The 18465-nt window shown below is 42.8% G+C and overlaps 1 protein-coding gene across 8 annotated transcripts in view; it reads right to left on the bottom strand.

The window, feature by feature from the left end:
- The window catches only part of LOC134883835 (microtubule-associated protein 4), an 87516-nt gene that overhangs the window by 5235 nt on the left and 63816 nt on the right, over positions 1-18465 (bottom strand). For 3 of the 8 annotated variants that reach the window (XM_063912279.1, XM_063912278.1, XM_063912284.1), the window contains 7 exons: positions 8344-9404; positions 7110-7358; positions 5418-5592; positions 5255-5317; positions 2654-2955; positions 1823-1879; positions 504-596 (listed from right to left, as the gene is read on the bottom strand). In XM_063912279.1, coding sequence (XP_063768349.1) covers positions 504-596; positions 1823-1879; positions 2654-2955; positions 5255-5317; positions 5418-5592; positions 7110-7358; positions 8344-9404 — 2000 coding nt within the window. Of the gene's footprint in view, positions 1-503; positions 597-1822; positions 1880-2653; positions 2956-5254; positions 5318-5417; positions 5593-7109; positions 7359-8343; positions 9405-15841; positions 17498-18465 lie in introns of those variants that run through there. The other 5 variants (XM_063912285.1, XM_063912281.1, XM_063912280.1 and 2 more) reach the window with 5 other exon arrangements.

Genomic DNA, 18465 nt, shown 5'->3' with positions numbered 1-18465 from the left:
ATGCCAGAAAATAAAAGAGAAAGCTTAATATCAAGCAAGCAGAGTTCCCAGATGTACGTGTTTGCGGTGGTTCTCTCCCCAGAAACAGAAAATCTCTACCAAAAGCCAATCAGAGGCCAGTGTTGATTGTTTATTGATCGTTTAGTAAGTTAGTGAGAAGGCAGGACAACACAAAGGGGTGTAGGAGCAAGAGAGTGCGTAGCAGGTTCTGGGGAAGGGCTGTTACATCAGGCTTGCTAGCATGCTGTCCAGAAATTCCATAGACAAGACTCCGGCCAAGTGTGGGTGTCCAGAAGTGCTGTAGCTTGACTTGAGGAGCTACCTTAAAGGCGGACACATTTTACAGACTCACTCAGGCTGGACGTGATTTGAGCGCTCTTCAATTTGATTATTTTTAAGAGCATGTACAATATTTATTCTCTGCTCTGTTCCCTAAAGCCACATTTTTTTTGACTGATTGGCCGATGCTTACGAGCTCTGCTGGTAGGCCAGGCTGTACTTACATTCCCTCCACCAGGAACATGCTTCATATTGTCCTTGGAGCCCAACCGTGAGGAGACGTGGCTAAAGTCCAGCTTTTTGGATACAATCTGAACCTATATGGACACAGCATAGCAGCAAGAGGAAAATAGAGGAAAGCCAGGGAGTGGGGGGAGGGGGTGACACCAGAGGAAGTGAAAGAAAGATTAAAGAAATAGAAAAAGATTAAAGGAAGGGAGATTAGATCACCATAACGGGCAGGGTTAGAAAGACAGAAGGATAAAGCAAGGTTCACCTGGGAAAAATTAAACACGCCTAAGACATGTGAACTATCTTAGGTGCGCTTGATATGAACTGCTGGGAATGTAAGCAGCCTTGTGTTGCCATATGAACAGTGACAGAAATCCAAAGGAACAGGAAGGTAATCAAATCCGGTTAAAACCAGTTCTGGTAAATAATAAACATCACAACTCTTTCATAGAGCAAAACATGCCACCACATAAGAACATCCACAGGTCGACACACAGTGAGTAAAAGCAACATTAATACTTTAGTCCAATGACAGGTTAGAAGTTACGAAACAAACCCGAGGCAGAAAATTGTATGTATGGATCCAATTTAGGAGTAATTATAGTACACCTCAGTGCTTGTTTTTTGTTTTCAATAAGACAGACACACAAACACACACTCTATCCACAAAGTCACTGAGTTCTCATCTGTGGACCAAAACTAATGGCCCTGATCCCATGGGACCTACCAGCAGGGGTCACCAGTGCATCTGCCAACTTCAAAAATGTAGATATGGAGTGTAACAACATCAGAATAATGTTCTATATATTGACTTATTTTCATGAAAGGGACAAACTTGCAAACCTGCGGAAAGAATCACTTGCTGGTATTTGGTGTTAGCGATGAACAACAGTGGATGTGTTGGTTTAGTTTAGGGACTATATATACAAGTTTTTCCAGTGATTTTCCTCTCTTCAACACCTAAACATCACTGGACACCTTCAGGTAACAAAACTTGGAATTTTTAGACATTTTTGGAGTTTGCTTAACTGAGTGGTACCCTGGAACTAGAGTAGAAAAGCCCTAGTTTGCCTTGAATGAGCTATTTTGCAAGATACATTAATCCAATTTGATCCTAAATGGTTTTCAAATGTAACAGCACAATATGCATCAAGTCTGTGAAAAGCCCCCAGTAGAGCTATTCACTTTAAACCAACCAAAAAACAAGAGGTGTTGAAAAGAAAATTAGCAAAAATATGTAGAACAGAACAGAACAAAAGAGGTGGGAGTTGGATGTTGTGGTGAGGTCGGGGAGGATGAGGAGGGGACTCACTTTGCCTTGGCTTGTATCTTTGGGGATGAGGCCTCTGCTCTGAGAGGCAGATGGCACCTGGGGGAGACAAGCCAACCCGGGGTCAACGACAAAAACAAATCATAACAACACGCAGGAGGAGGAGAGGAGAGGAGGAGGAGGAGGAGGAGGAGGAGGAGGAGGAGGAGGAAGGCGTGGTGCAAGGAATTAATGTATGTGGACATTGGATAAAAAGCCAAAATCAAAGCTTAAAAATGGGTGGAATGGGACTAAATAATATTGACTTATAGATGAAAAACACAGCCAATAAAAAAGAGAAAAAAGGACTGGGAATCGTAGGGTCGCCGGTTCAAGTCCCCGAACAGACTTCAAAATATGGAAGGTGGACTGCTACTTGGAGAGGTCCCAGTTCACCTCCTAGGCCCTGCTGTGGTGTCCTTGAGCAAGGCACCGGACACCTCCAATCCCCCCTACCCATTGCTCCCCGGTCGCTGCACGATAGCTGCCCACTGCTCCTAGTACTAGGATGGGTTAAATGCAGAGGACTAATTTCACTGTGTGTGCTCTGCTGTGTGCATGTATGTGACTAATAAAGAGGGTTTCATGCTCCGATTCTATCTATCTGTTGCTAACTGGTTGCACTATGGATAGTGGTATGTTTATTCTGGTGAGTATTTCAAGAGAAGAGCTACAGAAAGAAGTTTGAGTAAGTAAGGGATCACAAGAAGCCACTGGTGTAGGTTTAAAAGAGCTTCAGACCCCCCAACACGTTAGTCAAAGGGTGGGATGTGTCAGAAAACACGTGATCAGAAGCTGAACACACATTATGGAAGCTGCAGTTGGAGGACCTACCTTCCCTCCTCCAGGCTGGTGCTTCATGTTGTCAGTGGAGCCGATCTTAGAGCGGACGTTACGAATGTCGGGGGCCGGTGTGGTTCCAGGGCGGGCTGCGGTCCTAGAGGTGGCGGTGGTAGTGGTGGTAGATGAAGAAGTGGGCCGGGAGGTGCGGGGCACCAAGGGCTTCTTCTCTGGTGCTGTGCCACTGGGGGAGGAGAGTGTGGCCGGTTTGGCTGCTGTGGGTCGGGTGCGAGGCGCAGCGAGGGTGGAAGTAGTGCTGCGGGTGGTGCTGGTAGTCTTGGGCTTGGTAGAGTCAGCTAGAAGAAGAGTGGGAGAGTTAATCAGCTTTATTGTAAATAAGATAAACCATTTTTCAAAGGTAAGGAGACTGGGATATCATATTTATAGCAACATTTCCATGCTGCGTGTAAAGCAGCCCCATACAGAGGACAACAACGGCCCTAATGGGATGTATTTAGGACCAGGAAGGTTTAATGCATTCAAAAACTGCCGTACTGACAAAACAAAGCATCCTGTCTGTCATTTACAGCCAATCCCCTGACAAGTAAGTAGGCCAAAAAAGGAGAGTAAACAAACTAAATGGACAAAAAGGAGATTAAAGCAGAGCTGGAGAGCAGACCAGATATACCAAACTAAAAAGGCAGCACCAGTGCACCTTTGTAAAGCATACAATTTCTTTCCTGCGGGTTTTGGTACTTTTCAGCATGCTTCCCTTCAGTCTCGAGGCACTCGAAAATGTGTCAATTCATATTCACTTTGCTACATGTCAGCTCTTTCTTCAGAGTGCTGCACATGTCCTGCCGTCAATCCTCCCCCGAGAGCCTTTGGTGTATCTCCAACTCTTGTTAAGACGTGTTTAATTGAGGAAATCCTCCCGCTGTATCAGCAGGAGCTTCAAACTCCTGTCAACAGCGAGGGAACAGTAATCCACTGACTGCTGCGGTGAAGGGTTTTAACTCTCCGCTGCCTTTCAGCAATAAAGCCTCTCCCTCTCTCTCTGAGCCTACCCAGCATTGTCATGCTTGGACAGTGTGTGTTGCAGTGTCACACTCCTGCTGACAGCTCTCCTGTTGCCAAAATGTAAACTAATCTGTCGACAGGAGCTGTAACTGGGTATGATGAGAGAGCGGGGAGGCAAAAATGAGGAAAAGGATTACAGATGACGAGACTGAAGAAGAAAGAGGACAAGAAATATATGCAGAGAGCAAAGTCACAGAGGGAGCTCTGCGGTGGAAGGTCAGGAATATTGAGATTTTAGAGAATAGAACCTCCTTTCTGGCTATGTACAATCTGTTTTTAAAAACTGAGAAACTTGCACTTCTAAACTTCTTAATGAAAATAACTTAAGAAGAAATGCAGTGTATGTACTTACCATATGATCATTCATCTACTTTCAGTTGTATCATGTTCTTTTTTCCATGTTCATGCTCAGCTCTGACTACGTTTGCATGTTTTGTTTTTTAGCAGAAACTGGTTGTAAATACTTGCCTTTAGCATTTTCTTTTTAACTCTAAATAGTTTCTTAAAATACTTATTTTTTGGCACATTTTTGAGGCTCAAAGGCAGGGGATTACTTTAGTCGCTGTTATTCTATTATTTATTTTTATATTTGTACGTACATCAGCACAAACCACGGTCTCATTTGCACTTGCATATATTGTGCTTTCCATTTCTAAATGACAAACACGGATACAAATATTTTGGATTTGAAAAGACTTATTTTTTATTATCTTTATGTTTCTTATTTCCTAGATTGTTTATGTTCACACCATCAGACACCAAATCATACTCCTATGTGTAAACATACCTGGCAATAAACTGGATTCTGATGTCATAACAATATGATGACATTTTGATCATTCGATTAAACTCAATATGTTTGTTCAAATGAGTTTTGGGGGATATTGTAATAAAATGACCAGAAGCTGTAGGAGTGTAGGATTTTAGTCTGATGTAGTTCAATGATGTTATTGAATGCTCTTGTTACGCATAAAATGTACATATTGTGCCGTATCAAAAAATATCCTTGATATGAATTTCTGCCGTTTTGGCTAAACGGCCCAAAAAATAATAATCAAGGAATAAATAAAAAAAATAAAGCATTTGAGTGAAAAATGTCACACTGCAGATACAGGATAAGGTTTATTTGGTAGTATGCAGTTTACACTAAGAATAGCTCCAGCCAGACACATCACAGTTTGAAATGTTGTCCTATAACAGCATCCAGAAGCATTCATCTGTTTGCAGCTTGCAATTTATTTATGCAACATTCTTTTGCACTATTTTATTTCTATTATGTTATTTATTTCATGTCCTATATATTATGTTGCATTGTTAGAGGATCCTGGGACCTACGTTTTTCATTGCCACATCTACACTGTAGCTCCTGCTTTATCTGACAATAAAGCCTTTGAATCTTGAAAGGGGTCATTACATATATTGGTAACATGGCTTGTAACTTTTGTTTCAAATATGCGTGTTTTTTTATTGAGTCTCTCCCTATGCTTCAATGACATGATCCAGGCAAGGAGTAAGGGGGTATATTTTGACTGCTGTTTCTGTATGTTCCGACAGGTGAAGGGAGCGCTGCTGTACCTGTAGATGTCTTTACAGTGCCGGGCTTCTTCTCCTCTCCTGGTTTGCTGTCTGTCTTGGAGGCTAGAAAAATAGATGGTGATGCACAAAAGCACAGCGATAAAAAATACTGAGCATCAAAACCGTGTGTGTACAGGAATATGTGTGTGCATCTCTGTCATACCCAGAGGCTTTCTGGCTGCGGTGGTAGGAACGGTGCGAGTAGATGCCGCTGTGCGCACTGATGTAGCAGTTTTACTGGCTGCTGTGGTAGCAGTTCCATTTTTGGTGGCAGTCGTGGAGCCTGTTGAGGTGGCAGTGCTAGCCTTTGGCACAAGGGGGCGCCTCTCTGTGGTTGTCTGAGGAGAGGGAGAAAAATAAAAAGACCAGCATGTCAGGCGAGGAAGATTTATGAATGAAAGCAGACATTGTCAATGCTACAAATCAAATTGTGTTAGTGCTAGCATGAGTTATCAAACATCTCCTGTATGTCTGGCTCCTGTCATCTGCTCAGGCAAATGTTCAGTGACTTCAGGAATTCAGGTCAAATATGTTTTCCCCAATGCGTGATACATGCTCCTTGACGATTGCATTCAGCAGCACATTGCCCTTCATGACCCTACACTGATGCCACGCTCCACCTACAGCCGAGCCATCGTGCAACAAGCTGGCCACACTGCACTGAGTCACCCCGCAGCCCTGGGCGCTGTGAGGCTAAATAAAGGCTGTTAATTCTTCGGTTGTGGTGTCACACTAGTTGTAGTTAAGAAAGCTTACTGAGCACGGAGCATGAATTGAAAAAGGGACATAAAGTTATCAATGACTGCACAAACAAATATCAACTTTAGAAGGTTGTGCTTGAAGCAGGCAAGACCTGCAGCCTAATGAAAATATGACTTTCCTAATAAAAACTAGACATCTTTTTAGGGCATGTTCTGTTTTAGAGGGATTTAAAATGCAAGAAAGCCCTTATGCATGAAATGAACCAGGAACGTTGCATTTCGGTGGTAAATTCACCAGAATGCTTTCCAGAAATCAAATGCAAAGATATAATCATTTCTAATTTTATAGAGGGTTGATAAGTGACAAGCAATTGCATTTGTATATCTACTAATATTGTGCTTATGTTGACAAAACTACAAGCTATGTGTCTGTCCTGGAGATTTCAGGAGATTGTCCTGGGATTGAACTCTCCAGAAGAACTAGTGACGCCATTTTTTTGTTACCTACGGTTCCCAAGGTCATTAAGATGCTTTCAATGAAAACATTTACTGATACGTATTATCAAGAATATAAGCCATTGATAGAAGCCTAGTTGTGGAATCACCATAGCGCATGTTTATCCTCGCCACATGCTCTTATGGACCTTTACTTGATTTATTGTTGCCGCACATTGTTAATGACTTCGCTGTTAAATTGCAGACTGGAAAGCCTATTAAAAAGTGAAAGACCCTTTTGGAATGACTTTGTCACGTCTGTTGTTTCAAGATGGTAAAAGCATGTGAGGTGGAGAAGGATAAAACAGTGACTAAAGGTCTCCTTAACACAAAATGTCAACATTTTAGCTTTGAACTGATACACCAATTAATCTACTCATGAAAAACAACAGCCACAACTTATAGACAAATTATAAATGTAAAGTATGCAGCTTGTAGCCTCCTGCGCCATTTGATCCGGATTCATCAGATTTAGAATACTCAATTGTGAGTGTTTTAAAAGGCATGCTAGGTTCAGAAAAGTGATCGTGTGAGCCCTAAACTAACAAAAGCTTCACATGTAGCAATGGTTAAACATTCAGCGTGGTAATCCTTGATCCAAACCCATCAGATGAAAGTCTCTGCGACTCATCCTGCGTCCCTTGTCAGCTGAAACTCACCTTGGGCCTGACATCACGTGCAGTGCTGCTGATGGAGGATGCGGGGCGGCTGGTAGAAGTGGTGGAGGGCCGCTTTGCACCCGCAGCTGCTGTGGGTGGTACCCTGGCTGTGGTTGTTTTTTTGTCTAAGATGGAGGTGGTGGTGGAGGATGAGGGGCGCTTAGGAGTCGCTGTGAGCGAACCACCAGTAGCCGATGTGCTCGGGCGCGTTTTAGCAGCAGCGCTCAGTTTGGTTGCACCGACAGCAGGCTGCGACGCAGGACCAAAACAACCAGGAGCAATGGAGGGCAAAATAAGGAGGGGAAGCAAAGTAACAAAATAAGAAAAATGGAGGATAACAACTAAGTAGCGGTTAAGCAACAAAAGCAGCATTAAACGTATAAATTATAAATGAAAATGTAGGAACTTAATCCAAAGTATCGGGTTTCATAGTTACCTTTATGATTGGGTATAAAGAAGCAGAAACTTGAGCAGCATGCATGATGAAAGGCTTTCTCATTTAAACTTAAAATCAAGCTTAATTCCCGAGGTACATATTGTACATCAATTACTCATGACAAGAGTAAAGTGAACCGTTGCATATTAAAGAGAATAAATTAAAATCAACTTTTAATTAGGATGCAAAAACTAACTAAACCAAGCTGAATAAAGTGTGTGTGGATTCACCCAAAACCTGACTGCAGTATAATATTTGTACTTCCTTCAAATATAGTGCAAGTTGCAAACAAAGTTATTATGCAAGACAATTTGTATATACAGTATGTATTTACTCAAGTGTGGGTAGAGTAGTTCAGCAGTCTGATTGTCTGAGTCAAGAAGCTTTGTATGTGTATAACATGTTGATGAATGCTCGATTACATTATATAGACTGATATCATTGTTCAGTAGTTTTAAATACATTTATAGACAGGTTTAAACCACCTGCTGTATAGGCATAAAGGCACATGTCTAATTGATTGACTTTTAACTTTTTAACCCAGACTGAGGCAAGACAACCGTAAAAGTAAAAGAAATAAAGCAAGGTTTACCGGGACAAAAGGCTGTCATGGTGTGAAATGCTGATTTTTCTACTGAACCCTCATAACTCCTAGTGTCCCTCATTAAAATTAGAGGTCATATGCTGTCCTACAACTGCTTGCCATAGAAAAAAACGGTCTGATCCGAACCCATGGTTGTTTTGAGTAAAGATTCTATGGCTCCTGTCTGCATGTCAGAGCGTCAGGGGAACTCCTACCTTGGGTTTCTTGTCGGCCAGGTCTCTGCTCAGCGGGGCACTGCTTCCATTCGTTGCAGGTTTCGCTTTTTTGGCCTTCTCTCCAACATCTGTTTTCGCCGCTTTGTCCTTCTTGTCATCCTTCTTCTCCACAACTTTCTTGGTGGCCTGCATTTTGCCCTCCTTCTCTTCCTTCTCGCTCTTCTTTGTTGGTTTTTCTACCTTTTCGTCTTTCTCTGTCGTCTTGGCTTTGTCTGAGTCTTCCTTTTCTTTCTTGGTGTCTTCCACCTCCACGTCAGCCTTCTTCTCCAGCTTGTCGGGTGTCGGCAGTTGTTCTGGGGTCTTTTCCATTGTGTCCATGTGCTGCTCTTTGCCATCCTTCATCTCGGGTTTCTCAAGTTTCTCAGTGTTCTTGTCCTCTGTCTTCTCTTCCATTTTGGACTTTTCATTTTTGTCCACATTCTCTGTCACTTCTACTTTACTCTTTACTTCTTCTGTCACCTTTACTTTTTCTACTTTCTCTGTCTTGTCGTCTTTCTCTAACTTGTCGTCTTTCTCTGTCTTGTCGTCTTTCTCTGTCTTGTCGTCTTTCTCTGATTTGTCGTCTTTCTCTGTCTTGTTGTCTTTCTCTGTCTTGTCTTCTTTCTTATCGTCTTTCTCCATCTTGTCGTCGTTCTCTGTCTTTGCCAATTTATGTGGTGATTCTTCAACCTTGCTCATCTTATCCTCTTTTTCCTTCTGTTGCATCGGCTCCACTTTCTCTGTCTCTTTCTTAATGTCTTCTTCCATTTTTTCAGCCTCTGTCACTTTCACTTTGTCACTCTCTTTCTCTCTAACTTTTTCTGCCTCCTTTATCTCGTCTTCTTTCTCCTTCACCTTCTCGGCCACTTTCTCCTTCTCTTTTTGTGCCTCTGTCTGTTTTTCCTTCTCCATCTCTTTCTCTGCTGCAGCTGGAGTATCACTGAAATCCACTTTCACACCTTTCTGCTCATTTTTATCCAGAGGATCAAACAGGTCCACCTTCTTTTCATTGTCCTCCATCTTCTCCTTATTGTCGGTCTTCTCCATCTTGTCCGATTTTACTGGGGAAACAAATATATTAGATTAGATATTTCATCACGTTATTGGCCTAAAATGCACATGGTTCGGCAACCACAAACTCCATCTAAATAAACCGAAACTTATTCTGGATTCTGCATTCATATACATCTTATTTAAAACACGAAGGATTGTAGAATTCCTTGACATGGGATAGGAAAGAACTATTTTTGCACACCCTGAACGGTTCACTGAAGCAATCCTCCCTGTGGCGAACGACAAGGTGTGTAAAGTGACTCAGTAAAGATATAACACTCTCCTCGGCATTCAAGCATTTAAAAAGGTGTTTTTATAAAAAGGCCAATATAAATGGGACTCAATCGACAGTCACGACATCGCCTCTCATTCACCTTTCCTGTTTCTCACAATCTGTCTTCCAATCTCTACTGTCAAACACCACCTGATCGGACAGAAATAGCCTATAATGAAAACTCTTCCTGTTGCCTAGGCAGCCATACCAAGCCAGGATGCAGATGCAAGCAGTACAACATGCATTCATAGGACTCGTCGAATCATCTCTAGATCAGAATGCTCCTAAAGCCTGAAAGCGGTGCACAGGACATCACAAAAGCTCCAATTATAAAACACACATACACCTACCACTAATTATGGTAAGAGTTATACGGGCTGGCATCAATACTGTATGACAGAACTATACTGTTGGTAAAACCTGAGACCTTTGCAAATCATCCAGCAAAAGAGTGACATCAGCTGATGAGAGCACTCTGTGTGTTGTATGAAGTTGGTGAAACAATCAATAGTAATCTCCATTTGATTTATTTGATATTTTTCTTGAAGGGGTTCATGTGTAAGCACACTGATGAGAAAAATGGTTTCCATGAACTTTGTATCACTGCCACACAAATCTGAACTACATATGAACTACTGCTGTTTTCAGCATGTCCCTTTCACCTCTTCCAGAATGTTAAGTCAGGTTTACACAGAATGTCTTTCTGAAAACTTCCTGACTACTCTGGAGGTGTATTAAAATGTGTTTCTCGCCCTGTCAATTAACCATTTACTTGGTAAGTAGAATTAAATTACCAACAGGACTGTAAGAGCCATTTAGGTATATCACTTATGGTAATTATTTATGTTTTGGTGAGCCAACTGCATATCTTCTAAGTTAACTTTATTGAACTGAATAACTATGAATTATAATGATAGCGTTTTGTTTTGTTTACAGACTGCTCTAGGATTATGTTTTGTTATTTCCAGAAAGAAGACTGCAGTGCGCAGTCTCAGGTATAAATGACACTGCCAGTGTGATACAGCAGGAAGTCTGTGAGGGCACACGTCCGCACGCCTTTTGGTTTTGTTTCTATGAATTTATTTTTATGCTGTGCAAAAGTCGGTAGTCGGCCGCCAACAGATGAATTGAACTTTGGAATAAAGCAGTTCGAAAGGAACGATGCAAGTTATTTGGATTTATTTATTTTCCGCAAGTCGATACTGGAATTTGCCCCGCACGTTAAGTGGCCTGCCAACATTCTGTTTTGCATAATCGGCCACTTCAAGGACTAAATAAGTAAACAAGAGACTTTACAGGAGAGCATTTAATCCCAAGCATTTATGGGGAGTTGTTTTCCTTAACTATCAAAACAAAAACGTATAATAAATTCACATCATTGTAATGCTGGTGTGATCTAACGGCCTGTTTTTTACTGATGCTACCCAATAGGTATCAAAATGGTGCTGATCAACAGGCAGAATAGCATTTTCACCTCTTACATTTTTCAATTTCATGCTTCATTACCTACACCAAAAAACTAAATACGAGCCAAACTAAGATGAAAAAAACCCAGAAATGAGTACTAGGTGTTTCTCACTGCAGATTCCTCAGACAATATTGCACAAAAAAAGTTAATTTTGCATAAAACAGATCAAGAATTTACCCTCACTCCCTCGCACTTCACTGGCCTTGCACGTTTCCTGTTATTTTTGGCTAACAGATCAGATAATTGGCGTGAGAGGACTTAGAAAAAGGGGCATGATGATAAACGAAGGAGGAAAGAGTGGCCTTTGATTCCAGAGTAAGCGTGGGAAATATTGATTAGCAGATTTAGAGGTAAGTGGGTAGAGGGAGAGAGAGCAATAGGAAGACTTTTGTTGTCTTTTTTTATTTTATAGCTACTTAGAAAAATGGTACCATGCCAATGATAACCTTTCAAAAACACAAGGGACTAAAGAGGAGAGAATGGCAGGGAATGAAGGTAACAAAACAAGGGAATTACGGCATAAGGCAGATTCAACGGCTTTGTGAGCTTATATAACATACAGCAAGCCCAGACCTGAAACAGTCACAGGCATCAGAGCAACCAGAGTGAACCAATAGGTGACAGAAAGGAAAGAAGTGACCTTAATAAAATGAGACAGCAGTGTGACAAGACAAAGGGAAAGGAACAAGAGGAATGGGAGTAACGCAAATAAACAAACAAGGCCTTCTTTTTCTAAACATGAGATCCTTTGCGCAGATCCCTGATATCAGGGCAGAAATCTGAAAGCCAATGGTAGTGGTTTCATTTAAGCGAACAGTGGGAGGTGATACCCAACCTACACACTCTCACACTCTTTCATGTGGGACTTTTCTCACAATACTCCTTTACGCATGTTTTTCTTTGTTATTGTGTGATAAAAAAAGGAGGAAATCCACATTTCAGTCCTTCCTTCTGTCTGTTTTTTTACGGAATGCTGCAACTTCTATTCCAATTGAATATATTCTCATATATGGACCAGCAAATATCAGCAAAAAATATGATGAGAAGTCACTAAAACCAAAGGAGAACGTTCGGGAACGACAGCTATTACATGAGCTCAATGTGTGACCTGTCAGCAGTAAGACTATCCAGAAACGAGAAGAGAAAAAAAGGGGAAAGCAATCTCTTCACCTCATCAAATATTGACCAGGCTTGTGATTGGAAGCATCAATCACAGTGTGCCTCGGGGGTGTAGGTTGGTGATGGAGGGGCATTACTTAGGGAAATATTTCATGAGAACAAGCTGCTACAATGGAGGTCAGGGAGGATAACTCCAAAATGCTAAGTAAGTCATGAGGATTGAGTTAGCATCTGAAATCATCTTTGTTGACACCATCAGGGTAATCTTTTTATGCACCATCATTGCAGCATGGGTGGAAAAGCCCCTGCTAAAGGTTGTTTTGGATCGCGACCTGCAGCGATCCAAAATTGCTCCAGGATTGCCCGGGGTTACCGACCTCTTTTATAAACGTATTGCTCAAGAGGGCAGAGAACAATGAGCGAAGGGTGAAGTGAGCCAATCCACTGAAAGGTTTCATTAGCCTAATGAAAACACTTACAGCTCATTTAGGGACGTTAAGCTTGGACTCTCCTGAAGAGCACCGCCTCAACCCATGGTTTTTTTCCCCTTCTTGTCTCACTCATATGGTAAAATATGCAGATTCTACCCTCTCATTAAAAAAAACTATTCTGACGCCTCATAATTTAAGAATGTCTGACATCGGTGAAGCAATAACTAGGATTACTTGCATGCGAAACAGGCATACAGTTAAGAAGGCCTTCTTCTATTATGTTCTTAGCGGGCTAATCTTTAAAGACTTATTGCATTACACTGACCTATAGTGTTCAGAGCACAAGGTGTTTTTCTTCACTATTACATCAGTGAAATGCACTGAAAAAGTGTATTATCTTTAGGACTCTAAAGCAAACAAGCAAGGTTAAAATTAGATCTGACCAAATGTAGCTTCAATTCATCTTTAATACACTATTCGGGACCAAATTCTAAAGCCCTTCATTTGGCTCCTCGAGTTCATTCTTATCAACACTCTTTAGCTTCACAACACTTGAAGCTCTCCGGCTGAGTGGAGTTTGTTAGAATTGACAACACTCTCTGTGAAGTGAAAGCTACACTCCATCATGACCCCTTTGTTAGCACATAACACACAGCAGACAATTCAAAGTGGTTGTGAAGTGGATGCAGATTAGAAAGCGGACTTTGTGGTTTAGTGTCCTATCTGAAGTGTGAGACCCTCTGTTTGGCTGCCGAACAAAGACTCACTGGCAGCACATTTACAGAAGTCTGCAGTGTGTAATGAACCCTTTGAACCATTGGCTAGATGTGTTTGGTTAACACACCATTTATGTAAAGGCTGTGCATGTCTTATCTGGCCAAACTATGTATTCCAGGATAAATTAGCTTGTTAAAACGCAACGGGACGCTACTTTTAACTATAAGGAATATATTTTCTTGATGCTGAATAAAAACATTAAATTCAATGGGACATTTTTTCCCTATGTAGCACACCTAATCCCATTTCTTCAAATCAGCTTATCATCATTTCCCACAACCTCTCTAGAGAGATGGAGAGTTAATGCAAAGCTATCGTTTGACGTTCATAAAATAGGCATCCATGCATTGCCTACACTACATTCCCGTCTCTGAAAACTCCTGATCATGTAGTTTTTCGAGGAACCAAGAAAAGCCTGGTTTCAGTGTGGATATGAAATCTTTCTTTTCCAGGAGCAACAGAAATAATGTCAACGACCTTAGTAAGAAAGCAAACAGATGCATAAACACAACACAGCCTGCGGCAGGATGACCCTGCCACGCTCATGTTTGAACCTTAGGGGTTGAACAAAAGAGACCATTGCTCCTTTAATTCTCCAGTGGCCAGCCTTAAAGCCTCTGCCATCCTTGGCTTTGTGGCTGGTGGTAAAAACAACCATGTCGAGCAGGCGAGAGGAAAAGAAAGAGACAAAAGAACGGACAAAACAGTGGAGAGAAAAAAGTGTGAGATGGACACAGAGTGAAAGAAACTCTGCATATCTTCCATCGCACACTGAAGACGCATCTTTTTCGATTGCATCTTGGCAATTGAATTATTGCAAACAGCACTTTATAGAGTTAGCTTAGGCTTTGTAACAAATTCATCAGCACTTACAATGGTATGACTAGCTTTATCTGCACTTCCATTGTTGTTCGGAATTCGATTCTCTGCACTTATTGTTAGTCAAATAAAAGCGTTAGCGAAATCAAATGAAATGTAATTCAAAAAAATAGTCATTGTAGAAAGCACCACCATACTGGGCCACATTTCCCAGTCAGTGACCCCATTTTGACTGAGAGGCATCATTCAACATGTCTGTGACCCGCTATCAGCCATCTTGGCTCTGCCTATCTTCTCCAAGAATCTAATGAGCAATTAGAGCAACAGAAAGAAAGAAGTCAAGAGAAGCTGCCTTGTAGATAACTAAAAATGATGCAAACATGAGGAAAAAAACTAGGTTGGACAAAGACAAAGCCTCCATAAGCTAGAATGAGCTCCGTTACCCCGACCCTGTATGTAAATGTCAGCCGGAGAGTCGGCTACTAAGCGACCTCAAGCTGCAGGCGTATTCTGCTGCAAACACACATTTGTATGCACATGATCAGACACACCCAGTCGCACATTTATGTGTCCATAAATGCTTAAAGTAAAACAATATACCTGTTGTACCAGTGTCCACACACATTCATCCATTCTGTACAGTTATGTGGCTGATCTGTATCTAAAATTGGCATGCAGTGTTTGACCAACACAATGACACAGATACTACCATCGAGGAATGTCAAGTAGCCCGCGGGGGGCTGCTCTGTTGCTGTCGACTTCTCTCAGCTTTCCATTCTTTTTCTTTGGCTCTCAGTCTTTCTCTCGCTGTCTGACACCCCTCCTTTCAGTCTGCCGCTGCAGCTTTTTCTCACCCAAAGCCATTTGCAAGCTAAAACCAGAAAACCTAGAAAGTAACGGCCAGTAAATTAAGAATTTGCTAAATCAATGAACAATCACTTCCTTTAGCAATAAACCAAAAACCCACAACCTACAAGCATCTTTGCACCTGGTGAACCCACAACATCTGTTTTAAATAGGTTTCTCACCTTAAAAGAAGTCCTCAAAGATAAGGGAAATACTGAGATGCTTGAGCAACACGTCCTCGTTTTCTTTGGTCTAACCTTATTCCCTGCCTGCATGCTGCACCCACTTCAACTCAACAGCTTCAAACCCTTTTTCTGGTTGTTGTTCAGTTTTCAAGGATGAATTACATCAATATACCACTTTTATAAGAAGAGACCATAGTTCGTAAGATTTCAGTTGAAAACTCTGAGATGCATTGTAACTGGATTGTTTTTATGACAGTATTCTTAAGGAAATGACCAGATTGACTGAGAAGACATTTTTCTGATCGATCAATTCATAAACGACATGTTTATATCTACAAAGCTTTCCACAAAAGTCTTTAAAATTATACACAGCACTATCCTGCAACCTTTAGCAGTACTGTAACCAGTAAATGCTTAACCTACAAAGTGCATTTCACCATATCAGCACGTTTGCCACTCAGCCTTTGATAGTTGATGATCCAACACAATTAAAAAGGTTCAGACAGCAAACATGACCTCCACCTACCATCTGCTGTGATGATGGGGTTAGTGTCGGAGTTTAAGCCAAGGTTAGTATAGCCACCAGTAGCAAGGTCACCACCAATGTCCCATGTCGATGTGTTGCCAGCTTCAAAGTCTACATCTGCACTAGTGTTGAGGTAAGTATTGGCTTCATTGCCATCAAACTCAGCACCTCTAGACTCTTCAGATTCGCGATCAGTTTTATCTTCAGTGTTCGAGTCTACAGGCAGAGCCGAGCTGGTACCGCTGAACCCCTTAGGGCTGAGGGGCACTGAAAGCACAATGCCACCTGGCTCCTTCTCCATCTTAGAGTCCTCCACTGATGCCTCTACTGGTGTCAGAGGGAAGCCAGTATTGCCCTCTTTCAGCTGTGGGAATGGGGAGAGGCTGAGGCGAGGATCGGGCGGGGATTGCCGCAGGTCGATTTGCGTGGCGCCCGCTGCTGAAAGGGTGGGCAAATGGGTCTGGGGCTGATCTTCGGCTACAGTAAGGGAGCGCTTCATGGAGTGTGGTGAACGACGTGGACCACCCATGGGTGACACCAGCTGGTCCATTCCTGCCTCCTCTCCACCTGGGTACTTATCAGGCAGTTCAAGACTGGTTGGTACCAATAGATGGGAACATTCTGACATAGCACGGCGCATAGCCTTCCTCTGCTGCTCAGCTCGCCCCATAAAACAAGGCTCCAACTCTTCTTCCTCTTCTATCTCTTCCTCCTCGCTGTTGTCCCCTGACGAGCCCTCTGATAATTGTTGGGCGCCAAGGGCTGCCCCAGCTCCAGCCAAAACTTCATCGCCCAACTCCAGGATGTTGTCTTTGACAACTCCAACGACACAGTAGTTAGGGGCTACCTGGGGCATGGCAACCTTTGGACTGGATTCAGCAAAAGTGGAGTGGTTCCATGGTTCAGATGGCAAGTCTCCATCTACTGGGCTCGCCTCCATCAGTGAGACTCCAATTGGGTGTGTAGGAAAAGCACTAGTGGGTGATGACCGCTCGATACGCCTGGCTGGAGATCCAGGAACTGGTGGCAGGGAGACACTGCTGATACCGCCACATCCTAGGGCAGAGGGTAGTCTGCCTGGGAAAGCTGGAGAGGGTGATGGGGAGGAAGATAGAGGGCTGTCTGGGCTTTCTCCTGCACTGCCCAGTGATGCGTTACCAAGCGAGGTGCTTCCAGAGATGCCCCCAACCCTGCCCTGCAACTTCAGCTCCGCGTCCATGCTGCCCCTGCCAGGCTGCTCGAAGAAGCACAGCTTGTCTTCATCTGTCAGCCCAGTCGGTGTCAGAGCCCCAACACCTACCATCAAGCCCCTCGGGCTGCCCATATCCATGCCTATTGGGGGCTGCCAATCCCAGCTCTGAGCTGGCACGGTGGGCGCCAGAGACGGCACCTTACACAGCTCGCTGTACTCTGAGAAAGGAGAGCCAGGCTGCTGATTGGAGAGAGAAGACATGGTGTCTCTCCTTTTTTCTGTTTCTTCCCCTTCCTTTGTTCCACAGGCTGTCTTTGTCTCAGTATTAGGTGTTTAAAGGTAATCTTTACCACTTCTCTTCCCTTCTCTCCTTCTTTCCTTTGTTGTCCTGTTGTTCTTTTTTGTTCAGTCTCTCAGGTGTGCTCTGTGTATGCTCGTGGAGTCTCTTGTGCCGAGCCTCCGCTCTGAACTCAAACACACACTGAGCGTGAACTGCATGTACAGATCTCTCCCCGTCCCCCTCCCTCTCTCTCTCTCTCTCTGTTTGGTTCACTCACTGATTAGTACAGTAGTCATGTGACCTGGTTGTGGCTTCCAATTGGCTGCTGCCAGTACTCAGTTCCCTCCCCACTGTGGTGGAGCGAGTAAGCCCCCTCCCTTCTAGTTTCTTTCACGCCACAGTTTGTCCCCTCAACCTCTTTCTTTCTCTCATACGGAAAAAGTACAACGTGTACGTACACACACACACACACACACACCTACACACACACCTACACCTCTGTCTTTCACCTGGGGAGGATTGATTATCTTTATCTAACCTGTTACTCACATTTCTCAATTTGAATCTCACACCCTCTCAATCATTTATTGGCTCCTCTTTTTTCTCTGACCTTATCCTATGCTTTAGGTCAAATACAAAAGGCTCTAGGCTCAAATCTTAATGTCAGGGGTCTAGTCTATTGTTTCCCCAGGAGCAACAGAATGAGCTGGGAAGACTGAAGAAATCTTAGCATGAACACCTGTGCATGAATGTATGAGAATATGTAAGTATGGTTTTAAGCGTGCATGCATCTTACCAGAAAAGACAACCTAAGCATGTGGGCATGTGGAAAACTACGACTGCACCAAGCCATTCCAATCCAAGCATGGTATGAGAGAGAAGAAGAGGACAAGAGGGGCATGAGGGATAAAGTCTTATACTGTAGATGACACGGATGATGAGCAAAGCCTCTGGTAAGGAGACCTTGTTTCTGTCAGAGTGCATCTCGTTACATGTTGAGAGTACCACTCCGTAACCTCCTATACGACCACATTCTTATACAGACACTTTGATATGTAAATACAGAGGCTATAAAAATACACATTAAAATATATACACAGTACCATCCACCTGGATTACCATTTAGCCATGTAGCGTGTAAGGAATATTCAT

Source organism: Eleginops maclovinus, chromosome 21 (assembly GCF_036324505.1).
Source record: "Eleginops maclovinus isolate JMC-PN-2008 ecotype Puerto Natales chromosome 21, JC_Emac_rtc_rv5, whole genome shotgun sequence".
Taxonomy (NCBI): Eukaryota; Metazoa; Chordata; class Actinopteri; order Perciformes; family Eleginopidae; genus Eleginops; species Eleginops maclovinus.
The sequence above is the reverse complement of the archived record's forward strand: the minus strand, read 5'-3'. Positions and strand labels throughout refer to the sequence as shown.